We start from the raw sequence: 15,337 nt of genomic DNA, 5'->3' as shown, positions 1-15,337 counted from the left end.
TCGTGGGGGTTCTCGCGATTCCCAAAGCGTACGCATGTATCCTGCCACTTTTAGTCCCTCTGAGGTCATCTTGGAGCGGCGACTTGTCTACAACCGTGGACGACCAGCATGCAGGCTTAAAGTGACAAAACTCAGATACTGCGCCAATTGCTCTTCTAGTCTTCTTTGTCAGCAGTTCCAAGATCAAATATCAATGCAAAGAATGTCATATCGCATCTCTAGGCAAACTCTCAGAAGTGTCCTGTTGAGCTTTGAGATAGCTGTGTTTGTCAGATGACGTTTCAATAGGTCGGTATAATGAGGCCTAATTGGATCTGGGAGCTTGTTCATGGGCTAAGCTACAGCTCGAGCTTGAGCTGTGTCGAGTTGCTTGAGCCTTTGTGTTCACTCATCTTGTCCCAACATCAGGTCAGGTATATATAGCAGGTCAAGTCCCTATATCCCCATCACGTCTTCGAGCCGTTCAGAAGATATCAGATAACCAAGCTCAGATTACTTCTAGCACAGACGACCGTCATACAGTCCATCCCCCATTGACCCTATTCTTCAAAATGTACACGACTCTCCCTAATGGCATCAAAGTCTTCTATCGGGAAGCAGGCTCTCCAAGCAAGCCCACAATTCTCCTGTTACATGGTTTTCCGTCCTCCTCAAATCAATACCGGAAACTGATCCCTATTCTCGCCGATAAATACCATGTTATCGCTCCAGACCTACCTGGCTTTGGTTTCACAGAAATACCTGCCTTCTTGAACTTCGAGTACACTTTCGCCAATCTCGCTACTACCATCGGAGCCTTCCTTGACGTTCTCAATATCCAGAAATTCGCCGTGTATGTGTTTGATTATGGTGCCCCGACAGGATTTCGCCTGGCGCTTGAGCGGCCGGAGGCCATTACAGCCATCATTTCTCAGAATGGCAATGCCTATGAAGAAGGCTTGTCGTCATTTTGGGATCCCCTTCGGAAACTGTGGGCTTCTGATGCCGGGTCTGACGAGGAGAAGCAATTGCGCGAGATGATCTCGGGCGCCATCTTGTCTTTTGAGGCCACAAAGGATCAGTATCTGAACGGAGAGCCTGAAGCTGAAAAGATTGATGATCCAGCGACATATCATCTCGACTATGCCCTCATGTGCCGGCCGGGCAACAAGGAGATCCAACTTGATCTATTCAGGGACTATGGCACTAACGTCGCACTGTATCCCAAGTTTCAGGCGTACATGCGGCAGAGCAATGTTCCTGTGCTAGCGGTATGGGGCAAGAACGATATCATCTTCCCGCCTTCGGGAGCGGAAGCCTTCAAGAGGGATGTGAAATCCCTGAAACTGGTGTTGTTGGATGGTGGACACTTTTTAGTCGAGAGCCACACGGAAGAGATAGGGAAGTTGATGCTGGATTTCTTGGCCGGGGAGGGGATTTGATCGACTATCAACCGTGGGATGAAAAGACGGATGACATTCGGAAGTACTTGCATCTTCTTAGGTACTAATACACACGAGTAATGTTACAGTCAATAAATGGTGATCACCATCAATGTCAGTGGATTCTGCAATGGTCATATCTATACCAGAACCAAAAGCCCGGTGTTTTTAATTCTGGTGCTCCTTGACCAGAACACGGTGTGGTAAGGATATCTTGGCCGTCCTCCAAGGCGACCTGTGTAATATCGAGACCACTCGATTTCTTGACGGCCTCAGTCCGAGTACGTGTATCCTGTAGGACTAGAAGAAGCATCACGTGGGTACTACATCTGAACATCTGCTGAGTCAGTCAATGCCAAGGAAATCGACTGGCCGATAGTCGATTGGGCTCTAGACCTCGTCGCTGACAAAGTTGGGTGACAGCGACGTTGCAGAGCCCCAATGCCACGAGGGTGAAAGGCCGGGGTGTCTGTGAAGCGAAAGACTCTGTTGGAGGAACAGCTTCAAAGTATAAATACACAGGCATAGTCTGTTCAATGGACTGCCAGAGCATGATCAAAGTAGATTGTGGGAGGAAAAACACTTCGGTTTCTGACGAAATATTGTGCTCACGATGCCAGCCTCGTTGCGCATTGAAATATTCCCATCTGACCTCCAACGGATGATTGACTTCTATTCCACCATCCTCAACTTTGTCTTGATCAAGCGCAATGGCGACTACGCCTACCTCGGGCGCGACAACATCTTCATCGGCGCCATCGAGACAGGATCGACCGAGACGCTTGAAGAGAAGGCAAGTCACCGCCGCCCGATGAAAGGAATTGAGATAGTAGTCGAAGTGGACGACTTGGAAAAGGAGAGAGACTTCATTGTTACCCAGGGATGGAAGCTGGACGCCGACATCCAGTTGCAGGATTGGGACTTGAAGGATTTCAGATTAACCGATCCTGACGGGTACGTGAACTGCCGTTGTCATACATCAGGCCAGTCTTGACATGCTGTTCTATCAGGTACTACCTGAGGTTCACAACACACAGCCCGAAGCGCGATGGGAAGGGCGCATAGCGTGGCACATGGGAAAGCAAGTGTCACATGCGGCTTCTGAGGATCTCCGCAACAAGAGCCTAACAAGGCAGAAGATTTCCCAGATATCCATTTAGAAGGCTATGCTATTCCGCACTTTTGAGGGAGAATGACGAAGTTTGGTGCCGTGGTCCTCGGTCGAAGAGCGCCTTGGGGTGGTTCGTAGCTGATGCTCTTAGTGGTTGGCGTGATCGGGCGTGATTGCTCCCTGTCATTGCTGGTGAGCTGCTGCAAGCGAGGAAGAACCCGGGTCTCACATGGCACAAAGCATCCTTGTAGCAAGTTGTGCTTGTCGTCATACGTCATGATAGAAAAGAAAGACAGCCACAAGTCGTGTCTGTGGTCGGATATAAGTTCCTAAATCTCGAATGACGAAGCCCAATGAGATCCGAGCGCCACAAGCAAGCCACGATCAGCCACAGGCAGCCGCATAGCTTGTGGTATAATTGGCGGAAATTGTTAGCGCAGTTGTGGGTCCTTTCCACCTCATGTCGTCACCCCTCAAATCATGGATCTACTCTTTGTTCAGCTTGACTTTTACCTTCCAAACCCAGGTGGTATCAAGGACGTGTAGGTGGGTGTCAGCAGGTCAGAGGACGTCATAGTATCTCCGAGCGCATTGTGGTGGTCATCGGTGGCAGAGCATCCCGAATGACCTCAGACTGAATCAAGCTGAAATCTTGGACGCGATTTCCTTTGTTTGACTCTCGTCGCGGAGCAATGTGACTGGCTATCCAGGCAACAGAAGTGGGGGATTCGAAGGCAGCCCAAGGAAGGAGTCAATGACCATGAAGAAGGAAGTCACACGTGAAAGTCGTAACGCGGGGCAGCAGGCAAAGTAGGCAAACGGCAGTGACATCGTACGCAGACTCATTCTGCCCGACTATAAGTATCTCTCTCTTCCTCATTCCACTTCCACTTTCTTTCCATCATCCACCAGTACGCCTCTCAAAATCCATCAAAGGTCTCACATCAATCCAAATTCAAATTAAATCACAAACTTCACATCCACAATGGATACCATCAAGAACACTGCCAAGTATGTTGCCGTCCTACGTGTTACCATGTCTTCGTGATACTGATGCTTTTGTAGCTACGTCGGTGACAAGGTCAACGAAGCCACCTCTGGTGCTTCCAAGGAGGCCAACAAGAACGTCGCCAAAGATTCTGACGCATCCCTCGGAACCCGTGCTTCTGCAGCAAAGGATGCCGTTGGTGACAAGATTGACGAGAGCAAGAACTCTGTATGTCCCTCATGACTGTCCCTTTTTGTCACCCAGCTGACAAAATTATAGGCATCCGCTGAGGGCAATAAGCAAGCTGCTACTCACTAGATGTCTCGACTTTGGGATCACTTCTCGACCTACAATACCCTCTTGCAACAGTTCCTAAGAATGTCTTCTTACCTCACGGTCAAGCGGTTGAATGATGGTCAATACACAACCTGGCACTATCTTGCAGGTGGTTTTCACGAGCTTCGGATATGACAACGTATTTCCTATGCTACTCGTGCTCAAGTGAGCAATGGTACCGCATCAGGTAGCTTGAATCAAATGATATTGTAACCCACATATCGTGTTCAGTTGATCGTTTGTGAGATCAATTTGTTGTTTTTCATGTCATCGTGCCAACTAAATCCCATATTTCCACTTATCAGTCAAGTGAATTTGTCCCGCTAGCGATTCGTGTACAGGAGTGTTTTCTTGCGTATAAGCATGTAGACGGTAGTCGATTTTGGTTGTGGTTAGTAGGCGACGCCATCACATGAATCAACCGACTAGGTAAGATATTATATTTTTGATTCACCGTGTCCTCAAGACACCGACATAGTAACAGAGGGATTAATAGTCACATACCAGTCCATGGGAAGAGAATCCCCGCAAGCAAAGCCTGTGGAAGTGAAACATTTCATTTCAGACAATGAGGGGTGAAGCAAAATCCGCTGTGACCTCTGATTTTTCTCCTCCATCCACTGTCACTTTGTTGCAAGTGTCTATCTGAAGACGCGCTTCCTATGGCACGACGGGACTGGACAACAACAACAACAACAACAATTAACATTGGCGCGCCACGAGATCCTGTCAATCACCCATCATCCTCTCCCAAATGTGTTTACGCAGGAAGACCAGATCAACAACGCAACACCACCCACCACCACCACCATGCAACGGCGGGCCCGTGGCCGTTCCTCCTACTCGTCCTCGTCGTCGTCGAACGAGACGGTTCTCGAAGCGTGCTCCTCCCCGCCGTCAGGGTACGCTCTAGCTCTGGCAGATGGCGTGCAGGGCACGTTGCCATCGCAGACGTCGATCGCGGCGCTGTCGCGACGCCTTGCTTCCAACCCACCGAAGGCCGCCGGCAGGACAGGTTACAGTCATAATGTTGCGAAAGAAAGGACCGTCCCTGGAGAGAAGAAGGCACAAGATATCGAGGGGAACGATGCACACGGACACGATGACTCGGAAGAGTCGATTGATTGGGACGCGGACTCGGATGAAGACACCGTTCACAACGCACCTCAGCCTCGTCGAGTCGTGAGACGTGCCAGGTTACCACAGACCATGGGCTTCCACATGGACTGGTGGATCGCGCGTGTAGCCACGGCGGCGGTCAATGTGAGTATCCTCACCCTCTCTCTTCACCTCCTGTCTCAAAAGGGCTTTCGCAATTCTTATGAGTTTGGCCTCCACTCCATTTCGCTCGCGAGAAAAATCCGAAATGCTAACCTCGGTCGGTGAGTCTCTGTAGCTGGACTTCAAAGTTCTGTGTGCCAGTATGATGTTGTGGAGGGAGAAGAACGAGGTGCTGCAAATCCCCACCTCTCGTACGAAATCTGTACCACGGACGGCGGGGCAAGGAGACGATTCTTGCGCAAACTCACTATTGTCGCAGAACACCCGGCGGTCACCCTCGCAAGGCCCACTACTCTTCGAAGGCGCGCACCGATCCTCCGCGTCAATGTTGGACTGGGATGTTTTGCTGGAAAGCATCACGCGAGCGAGCGAGCTGATGCATAGGAACCGCAAGTGGAGGATCAGAGGAAAGAAGAATGCCGCAGGCTGGTGTAGATGGGGGGCTGGACGACGGATATTTCACAGAGGCGAATTCGTCGAGGAAGCCGAGGTTGGATATGAGGTAGAAAGGGAGGTAGACGGCCAGACATGGATGATCAAGCTGGGATACCGGAGGAATGATGCGGTAGTGGAGGACATGGATCTGGACGGCGGAATGGGTAGTGCTGATGAGACTATTGCTGCTGAGCAGGACGCTGGCGGCGAAGAAGTGCCCCAGAAGACTTTGGACAGCCTTGTAAGAAGCAACAGCGATGGCGTCGACGTCGTGATGGGAGAAAGCCCTGTTCGGTGACAAGCATTTGGTTAGGCATTCTCTGCATTCCACCTGACACAGTCTTCGAATCTGGCTCCACTTCCGCCAAAAATGTCCAATGCACTGCCGATGGTCAAATCGACCTTGCCTTGACTACATTGCTTCACCAGATCCAGATCCGCCACCGTGCGGGCGCCGCCAGCATATGTCACCGGTATCGTGCACCAGTCGGATAACCTCGTGACGAGCTCTGTATCGATGCCCTGCTGAAGACCTTCGTTGTCGGCTGCATGGATGAGGAATTCCGAACAATAGGGCTCGAGCATCCTGATGCTCTCTGCGGTTGGGTTTGTGTGAGCGTATGGAAATGGGGAAAACAGCCACATCGCGAGGGATCCATACCTCTGGTGATCTCCATCTCGGTGATGGTCTGCCATTTGTTCATGGCGACGAACCACGTATCGCCCTTCCTCCTGCAGCTGAGGTCGATGACGAGTTTGTCCCTGTCGTCTCCCAGCTTCGAGAGCACGGATTTCAGTCGATCCAGGGAAAAGCGGCCGCTCGGAAACAGGAACGACGTGATAATGACCTACTGCTTATTGTTTGAGCGTTAGGGATATCTGTTATTTGGGGGGGAGGACGAATGGGAGTAGATGCGAGCTCGGCGATGATGATGCTGATGGGCAGATGAATCAGTCGCCTTGTGCTTACCTTCTCGGCGCCAGCGTCGATCCATTCCTTTGCGTTGGCGTCGGTGATGCCACCACCCACCTGAAGGCGTCCTGGCCAGGCGGCGAGAGCCTCCTTCGCAGCCTGTTCGTTACCCGGCCCCAGCATGATAACATGAGCGCCCGACAGATCGGCGTCGCGGTAGAGAGTCGCAAAGTGTCCAGCCGGATGGTGCGAGATGTAGTTGGTCTTCAGCTCGGATTCCTGGGCGCTCAGGGTGCCGCCGACGATCTGTTTGACCTGGCCGGCATGGAGGTCAATGCAGGGTCGGAATCGGGTCATGGAGGAGGAAGTTTCTGTAGCGAATGGACCGGTGATGTTTCAAGATCCCCCGTTCTGAGCTGGAGGGTCACCGATGTTGTATAGATAGGAGGCGATGTAGGATTACAGTGCAATTATTGAGGGAAGTGGGGGATTTAGACAAATTTTTTCCCAGAGAAGATCAAGTATTGATTCGGATCTCCGCAACGGAGTAATAGACATACTGACTGACATCTGGTCGTCGTCGTCGTGGTTTGCACTGATAATCTACTCTCGCTAGACCTAGTAGACCTCCTCGTCTCACTGGCATCCTCTTCCTTGCTCACGAGGTCAATGAGACAGCCGTGCTTTTGTGCTGGTGCTTCTCCTTCTGCCGCCTAGTCCCCTCCCGCTTGTAGTAAGCAGTGTACCCTGCTCCTTCGACATTGCCGGCGGTGCGTCCGAGTCCAGGTCTATAATGTGCATGGAGTGACACTCGAGTCATCTCACCGTACGGCCAATAGTGAACGCCCTCTGATTTTCTGTTCCCAAACCCATTAGAAGCGCCAAACTTGATCCAAAGGACTGAAGAGGAGCAAGGCACTGGCAGGGCTGGTTGAGCTGCGGTGTGACTGCGGCACACGAAAGATTCCGCCAATCAAAATTCGACGCGTTGGGGGCGCATGGGAAACTGGAAACTGGAAACTTTTTGGATCAGCCCCGAATTCTGTACGATGCCGTCAACAGTGCCATTTTCCAACTCTGACTCTGGCATTAAAGTATCACATCGACGCCTCGTTGTTGAGTCTACATCACCAAAACCTGTTCTCAACCATGTTAGGGAAGCGGAAACGGGAAGTCGCTGTTACGACCCGACAAAGATTGCGCCCTTCCGACCAGGAAGACGACGAACGACAGACTCTCACAACGCCTCTCGACGCCGATCGAGAAATATTCCGCAAATATTTCGAGTCCGCTTTCGAACCTCTGCCAGAGATTGAGACTACTGCGCTCGCTGCGCCAGAAAAGGAGGAAGAGGAAGAGAGTCAAGGCGGCGTAGGGGACACTGGTTTGGTCGAGGAAGAGTCGGAGTGGGATGGCCTCTCAGATTCAGGGCACCAGGACGGCGCGGTTGAGGTTGTGGAACATCGCGCAGCCAGTGACCCGGCAGAAGAAGCTAAGACTCGTAGACAACACTACAAGACCTTCATGGTGAGGAGGGAGTCCCTACTTCGACTGAGTGGTTACAACTTTGGACTGACCCCTGCGACAGAGTTCCCGGCCCCCAAAGGAGATACAAGGTGTAGTCACCAAAGATTCAGCCAGGCAGGGCGACGATGATGACGCTGCCGAAGCCTTGAATCTCAAACATGACCTTGACCTTCAACGACTCCTGAAAGAATCCCATCTACTCGAGCAAGCAAAGGCATCACCCACACTAGGATCCCATCGGCACAAGATGGTGGACATGCGAATGCAGGCCTTGGGTTCAAAGGGGTCCATGTTTCATCAAGAGAAGATGCCACTGGCGCATAGAAGGGGGATCCTTGCGAAGGCGGCAGAGCGTGAGGCTAGTCGAAGAAAGGAGGCCCAGGAGAATGGCATCATCCTGGAGAAAGCCTCGGGAAAAACGAGGCCCAAAGACACCCGAAGAGAGCGTGGCGTCGATGTCCCTGCTGTGGGCAAATTTCGAGGAGGAACTCTGACGCTCAGCAAGAAAGACGTCTTCGATATCCAGGGACAGGGTTTTTCTAAACCCCGTGGCAAGACTCGACGACGATGATGATTATGTCTATTCACCGCCTGATTTCGACTGCATACATCTTGTAAAGAGAAGAGAAGTCAGCTCCATTTGCAGTATTTCTTCTCCTGCGCCCTCCGCACTTCGAACAGAGGGAATGTTGGCTTGTGCGAGGCACTCGCTACCTTACCAAGATCTCTGTTCTGCTGATATCACCTTTTCGCTAGGCTCAACCGGAAGTGTCTCTTTCTCCGGCGCTCACTCGCATGTCCCTAAAGATCCCCAGAGAAGAAAGGGCGGGCATTTGTCATGGACAAAGTGACAATGACTTGTCGTAGCGAGCTCTTCCGAGGGCCAGCAGCACAGTCTGAAACACGTAGCTTGCTTTTTCCACTCCTCCTAGCGGCTTAAGTCAAGCATGAGTTCTGATGTTACACCATTGCTTCAGCCTTGGCTCAGTAGGGTAGAAGGCCTGCGCCGATAATGGAAGTGCTAGACGAGCGTCTGGGGACTCTGCTCTCTGGATTGTTTCACATTGACCTGGAGTCGGCCTGGATGAGTTCTGGGCAACAAACATCCCGGCCAGGTACTCAGTACAGCAAGTGGTGATAGCTGTCGCTGACTGTCCCGAGCTGCTCCCATCTAGATTCTGTCCCCGGTCCCTTCGCTAGGGCGCAATAGCCATTTGTCGGAGATTTGCTAGGATTGGCCATGTTCGCCGCAATTGCGCCACCTTTTCGCCGTTGGTAGAGACCTCAAGCGCAAGACCAGGAGCTTCTGTATGTTTCAAGAGTCATGGACGTCCACGAGATCAATGGAAGGCTTATTCCCCAAGCTTGTTGAATGCCACGAATCGCGTATTTGAACCATTCCTCAAATTCCTTGCAGAATCGATCGGCTCTCAAGGTTTGGGGGCTTCGTAAAATCGCATAAATGAGTGGCCAACGAGAGCGTGCTGTAGACAGCTGCAGTGATGATGTGCATCCTGAGTCTTGGGTGTGATGGTCGGCCCAATCACTTCAGCCTCGGAGAAAAACCCATCTCGGGAAGCCAGTGACATTGGAGTTGACATCTCTCAGGGCTTAAGGTTTACCCCTTTTGTGACTAATGTGGCTGTCGAGGCGTGCAGAACCTGAAACATAGCACCATCGGTCGGCCATTTTTAGGGGGAGTGGCGCGTGCGTCGAGATTCTGGAGCCGGTGAAAAGCCGACTAGGTAAAAAGGGCCATCGTCGAGACTGAGCTTCGATAAGCTATCACCATCCATCTTTTGGCACGCCTCGACTCGTAAAGTCCTGATCTGAAACCGTTGGTCAAGCGAGGTCGACCGATGGCTGTCCGCGCCAGTTTCAGTTCCATCGTGGTCAGCTGGATTTGACCAAGGACCGGGGAGAGCGCGAAGACACTCGAATTGTAGTACCTCGTACGTACGAGATACAGTAGAGACCAACCATTGTCAAAAGATGGTGAGTAGCAAGGATTGTGGAGCTGTGTGTGACTGTGGTCAGCTAATGAAGTAGCATTCATTGGTGTGCGGCGAAGGAAGACAAAGTCGAACGCAGACGTCTGGACCAAGTCCGTCACGTGTTCTGCGCTGCGATTTGCTCGCCCCTACGCACACCATCGACTCAAGTCAACAGCGAACACACCAATCACGCTGGCAAGACGAAATGTATTTTTTTGGGTTCCTGCGATGCTCCTTTTCTGTCGGACATTATTCCAAGCCTTCGCACCTTCGAGATGATATGGTGGCTGACCAGGATTTACCACGAGCAAGCGTTCGGGGTCGTCCTTATCGTTGGTGCCCTCGTTGAACCTTGACATACTCATACTCCCACGTCGTATCTCCGCAGTGTCATCGCGTGAGTTAAGCAATGGTTGATGAACCTGCACATGCATGAACCGCATCCGGTGAAGAAATGGATACAGACAATCACGCTTATGGGGTCGGGGATTTTCTTGTGTCAAGCTATTGAAGATCATCTCGCTATTGGCCATACCTGAAAAGGGGGCAGACATGGAAGATTCAAACTCATGGGACCCCCATCTTGCATTGGGTTTCGTTCCGAATTTTTCCCTGCGAAAGGTTGCAGTTGTGGGCGTCCAGAGGTCGGAAGCAAACTGATCCCAGCGTCAACAAGGATAATCGTGGAATCCCATCCCATGAATGCGGATGTCGGCACCTCAGCATACAGGGTCTACGAGTCTACGACCTTGTCCCGCGCCTGTTTGAGATGTGTTTCTGAATAACCAAGCCGTTGGTTGAATGGCATTTGGCGCCAGAGTGGGCGGACAGTAGTCCAAGACAACCGCCAATGCGAGACTATTCGTCCAAGCGATCCGCCGTTCCTAGCCACTCGTTTCATCAGTTCACGACTTCAACGTTCACACTGCATGATTCAGCGAGACGCTGACCGAGGGATAGACTCCTCCGCTGGTGCGATAACCCCTCTTATACGATCAAAATAGCAACCTGCCCGTGCTCATGAGCTCCGCCATTTGTCTTGTCCGTAACCATACCGAGGAATACTATGGTGTTTTGTGGATATGAGTTGCACTGGCAGACTTTACACATCTTTCCGGCAAAGGTATGGATTCCGAGTACCGTCGCCGCGATTTCGCTTCGACGAGCACGCAGTTGCCACGGAGGTCCTACAACACCACGGGTCAAAGTAAATATCTCACCTTTTCTGGAAACGGAACATCGGGTGCAGTATGTTTCAGTCACCCGCCAGATCGAGCCGCAAGGTTACTACTGCATAGATCACGGATTTTGCAAATCCCGAAGACAGATGGCTGGAAGGTTTCCGGGGGCGGAGCAGATGTGGTACGTGGTGGTGACGGTCAACCCAGACAAGTTCTTGATCCCTGAAGGGAGAAGAGATCAACAACCAAAGCAACAAGTAGTGGAGCAAGTGTATTGGTACCTGTTCTAGCGTGGATTTTCTTTGGAGTGGGACAGGAAAGACAGGCTAAGGAGCGGCTACTGTGAGCTTTCGGCGCAAGCGAAAAGAGCAAATGCCAGGAACCAAGGGGGACAAGGTCGCCATTCAGCCGCCCCCTTGACTGTCGAGGCGGCAAGCTGGGCTCCAATGTTATGCGGTTATACGATAGGGAGTCTGACCAGGTCGGTGCCTGGCATCCCTTGGACAAAGAGCTGGCTGGACGGGCCGGGAGGAATGGCATTAATTGGTGCTACTGTGTGCTGAGCACAGGTGTTGCCCTCCCTTTACCTTCCATGGCGCCCAGGCCTGCCTAACAAAGCTGTCATCCGTACCTGTAGAATACCTGGTACCCTGTTCAAGATTTTCCTCGGGCGGGTTTCTTAGGCTCATAGGCCTGCTGCCCGCCTGTACCCTAGGCTGGAGCTAGTGGGGGAAAAGGATTAGCGGGGACCGCGCTGTAGGGGAACTAGGGGACTAGTATTAGAGACCCAGCGCCCACAGCTTTTATCCGCGCCCGCAGCCTGTCTCTTTTCCCTCTCCTCCTCACTGCTCGGTCGTGTCTGTCTCTCGCTTCCTCGCTGGTCCCGGTCTCACCCTTCGACTCTCCCTCTCTAACCTTTTCCCTCTTTCACCTCTTATTCCCTCTGCACCTCTATCACTCCTCGAATTTGTTTCACCTCTTTTGTTGCTACAGCATCCTCCCTGTGCTTCTTCCTTGTCGACCTTCACTTCCTTTACTCGGCTTTGCCCTGAGGACTTTTGAGAGACTAGCTTCTCTCCTTACCCACTTTCGTTTCACCTGTGCTCGCTTCTCAGGAACTCGAGACAGGAGCTCTACCACGTCTGGACGTTTTGCGAAGCTGGTCTCTCGCACTGACTCCATTTACATCATCGACACGTTCGCTATACACGTCGCAATCCTCCAGCTGCTCAATTATTTGTGGTTCAATCCCTCGCCCAGCGAGTCTTTCCCCCTGCGCAGCCGGCCTCCCTTGCCGCGACGAAAAACCAAGAACCATTCGCCTTAGTTGGAACAGGAAGATAGACTCTGATATACTATATTGCATGAGTTGAGGAACCAACTTTGACTCCGAGTCAGTGAAGACAGCCAACACTCCCCCGCATATTTCCGTCGACGCTTGGACAGTGTCGACGATTTCCCCCTACCGCCGCGATGTTCCCCTCGAGTGGTGCACCAATGGCGCAACCTCAGAAGCCAGAGACATTTATGCTCTCAAACGAGGCACAACAAAGCTTGCCCCAGGATGCGCAAGTCGCCCTGCAGCAGGTAGACAACCTCAAATATTTTCTCATTTCTGCGCCGGTGGACTGGAGTCCCGACTCTCTCATTCGCAGATTCCTCCTCCCCACAGGTGAATACGTTTCCTGTGTCCTATGGAACAACCTATTTCATATCTCCGGCACCGACATTGTGAGATGTCTTTCCTTCCGGTTTCAAGCATTCGGCCGACCGGTCAAAAACCCCAAGAAGTTCGAGGAAGGAATTTTCTCCGACCTGCGCAACTTGAAGTCGGGCACAGATGCATCTCTGGAAGAACCCAAAAGCCCATTTTTGGACTTTTTGTACAAAAACAATTGCATTCGGACGCAAAAGAAACAAAAGGTCTTTTACTGGTACAGCGTACCCCATGACCGCCTATTTCTCGATGCCTTGGAGAGAGACCTAAAGCGCGAGAAGATGGGTCAAGAGGCGACAACGAAAGCTGTAGCGGAGCCAGCGCTTTCATTCGAATTCGACTCTTCGCAGTCGCTGTTCGAGCAACTCACAAAGGCTCAGCAAGCTAGTTCGTCGTCGTTCGCAACCGCAAATGCAAATGTGAACTACTCCCAGTCGACCTCGCCCGTCTTACGAGCAGCGGACTCAATGCCCCCTCCAATGGTGCCTCCTCAGATGCCACGCTCCCAAGAGCAGCCGCAGACCATGTATACTAGCATGAGCATGCAAAACAGCCTCCCAACCCCCCTTTCCACGACGGCGATGTCTCGAGAGCCGGATTTCTCTCAGGTCGCCTACGATCGCGCACACATTCGCCATGCCTCTATGCCCGCATATATGGAGTACTCCCCAGCTCCCTCATTCGTATCCTCACACTTTGAGGACTATAGCACTCGCGGCCTCTCATATGAACCTATTACACCCCCACAACATGCCATGCATGGCGCTGAGCCTGCATATATCGCCAACGAGGACACTGGTCTTTACTCTGCTATCCCAGAGATGCAGCCGATGCAGTCTTACAATCCCATGGCTTCATTGCCGCCTTCTACTCTCGCAGGGCCACTTCATGTAACTGCACCGCGACCGTTTCCTCCTACAAATGTCTACTCGGTAATTGAAGGATCTCCGACCTACAAAGCAAGGAGACGGCGCTCGTCGATTCCATCGTCCATCATGAATGCGGTGGCTGCGAATGCCGTTGCCCAAGTTACTCACGGAATAAAGACACATCTCCCTCAAAGGCCAAGCGATCTCCGTCGGTCTATGTCGAGCTCTGTCTTGCCTATTGCGGAAGGCGACGAGTCCGGAGACCAGTCTCCTCCTGGCCTTGCCCACAGCTACGCGTCGTCGGTTGTCAACCGTGATCACGTAACTGATTTCTCCCGGCGAAGCACGCCGTTACCAAGCCTCGAAGAAGACCCGACGCACTCGCTTGGAATGTCGGCTGGCACTGAGCCTATGCCAAACCTCATGGGAGACGATATGCACATTCACTCGCTGCAAGCTAGCCCCGCAGTCCGGTTAGAGCGGCCAGGTCCCGTTCGCAGAGCACGAAGTGCAACCATGATGGAGCTTGGTGTACCCTACAAATCCCACTCATGTCCCATTCCCAGCTGCGGGCGGCTTTTCAAGCGCCTCGAACACCTCAAGCGGTATGCCTGAACCTCATGTAACCTGGTTTCTGCGCTTACTAACACGAGTTTCTTAGACATGTTCGAACTCATACTCAAGAACGTCCCTATGTCTGCCCTTACTGCAACAAAGCGTTCTCACGATCCGATAACCTGGCCCAGTAAGTAGACGCATAACCCGAGTTTCTGCGTCTAAACTAACAATCTGTAGACACCGTCGAACTCATGAATCTCAACAAGATGGGCAACCTGCTCCTGTGACCAGCGAAGAAGAAATGGAGACCGAAGAGAACGATTTCGGATCCATGGACGAACTATCGTCCCCGGATGAAGTTACCCGCCCAACCAGCGTGTCTGGCATGATGGCTATGTCTATGCCACCTCCCTCAACGCTGGTCATGCAACCAATGACCTCTCAGCCAATGATGGCCCCCAGTCAACTTGTTCAACCCTCGATGCTGCAGAACCTGTAGACTTGAGACATGCATGTCAGCAGCTTAGTGATTCACCTGCGAGACCGGAAAAGGAGATTCTTATGCTTTTATTGTTTTTGCCGCGAGTGCCGTCTGATACCTGGAAAGGAAACGCGACCACGCGCATGACGACCCAGAGCCCGATGCATTTGGGAGGTTACGAGGCGGCGGGCAATTGGTGAGGTCTTTTGATGTTGGACAGCGCCCTCGATAGGAAGCTGAAGGGTTGCATTCTTCCCCTTGTATTTTGTTCCTCGTCTTGTGTCAGATGAGAAGAGTCATCTTTGTCACCTATGAGGGCTTGAGCTTTGGCGATCTGCTGGACCAACTGTACATATAGCCGCATTTATTTATGTTTCATCTAGCCTATGAAAAGGGGACCAAAACAATACCTTTTTTTTTTAGCGTCGAATCAATCTTTCTATTTGCCTGTATTCATATTTGGTATGTCCTTTTCAGACTTTGGAGCATCGTTGCAGGGCTTCTACTCCCCGGCTCTATAACGCA

The 15,337-nt window shown here is 51.9% G+C and overlaps 6 protein-coding genes across 6 annotated transcripts; 5 read left to right on the top strand and 1 right to left on the bottom strand.

Moving 5' to 3' along the window:
• Window positions 1-551: 551 nt before the first annotated feature.
• AYO20_06774 (hypothetical protein) lies at window positions 552-1,421 on the top strand (the record flags this gene model as incomplete). The annotated part of the gene is made up of 1 exon (XM_022645062.1): window positions 552-1,421. The coding sequence occupies one exon, from the start codon at window positions 552-554 to the stop codon at window positions 1,419-1,421; it is 870 nt and encodes a 289-aa protein (XP_022498951.1).
• Window positions 1,422-2,034: 613 nt separating this feature from the next.
• AYO20_06773 (hypothetical protein) lies at window positions 2,035-2,486 on the top strand (the record flags this gene model as incomplete). The annotated part of the gene is made up of 2 exons (XM_022645061.1): window positions 2,035-2,375; window positions 2,432-2,486. The coding sequence occupies 2 exons, from the start codon at window positions 2,035-2,037 to the stop codon at window positions 2,484-2,486; spliced, it is 396 nt and encodes a 131-aa protein (XP_022498950.1).
• Window positions 2,487-4,666: 2,180 nt separating this feature from the next.
• On the top strand, window positions 4,667-5,242 carry AYO20_06772 (hypothetical protein; the record flags this gene model as incomplete). Its single annotated transcript, XM_022645060.1, has 1 exon — window positions 4,667-5,242. The coding sequence occupies one exon, from the start codon at window positions 4,667-4,669 to the stop codon at window positions 5,240-5,242; it is 576 nt and encodes a 191-aa protein (XP_022498949.1).
• Window positions 5,243-5,459: 217 nt separating this feature from the next.
• On the bottom strand, window positions 5,460-6,842 carry AYO20_06771 (hypothetical protein; the record flags this gene model as incomplete). Its single annotated transcript, XM_022645059.1, has 4 exons — window positions 5,460-5,859; window positions 5,904-6,168; window positions 6,234-6,420; window positions 6,543-6,842. 4 exons carry the CDS (start codon window positions 6,840-6,842, stop codon window positions 5,460-5,462), a joined length of 1,152 nt encoding a protein of 383 aa, XP_022498948.1.
• A 792-nt stretch (window positions 6,843-7,634) lies between these two features.
• On the top strand, window positions 7,635-8,583 carry AYO20_06770 (hypothetical protein; the record flags this gene model as incomplete). The annotated part of the gene is made up of 2 exons (XM_022645058.1): window positions 7,635-8,012; window positions 8,074-8,583. The coding sequence occupies 2 exons, from the start codon at window positions 7,635-7,637 to the stop codon at window positions 8,581-8,583; spliced, it is 888 nt and encodes a 295-aa protein (XP_022498947.1).
• Window positions 8,584-12,684: 4,101 nt separating this feature from the next.
• On the top strand, window positions 12,685-14,830 carry AYO20_06769 (hypothetical protein; the record flags this gene model as incomplete). Its single annotated transcript, XM_022645057.1, has 3 exons — window positions 12,685-14,378; window positions 14,435-14,518; window positions 14,569-14,830. The coding sequence occupies 3 exons, from the start codon at window positions 12,685-12,687 to the stop codon at window positions 14,828-14,830; spliced, it is 2,040 nt and encodes a 679-aa protein (XP_022498946.1).
• Between the last annotated feature and the right edge of the window lie 507 nt (window positions 14,831-15,337).

This window comes from Fonsecaea nubica (assembly GCF_001646965.1).
Source record: "Fonsecaea nubica strain CBS 269.64 chromosome Unknown Scaff44, whole genome shotgun sequence".
Classification (NCBI taxonomy): Eukaryota; Fungi; Ascomycota; class Eurotiomycetes; order Chaetothyriales; family Herpotrichiellaceae; genus Fonsecaea; species Fonsecaea nubica.
The sequence above is the reverse complement of the archived record's forward strand: the minus strand, read 5'-3'. Positions and strand labels throughout refer to the sequence as shown.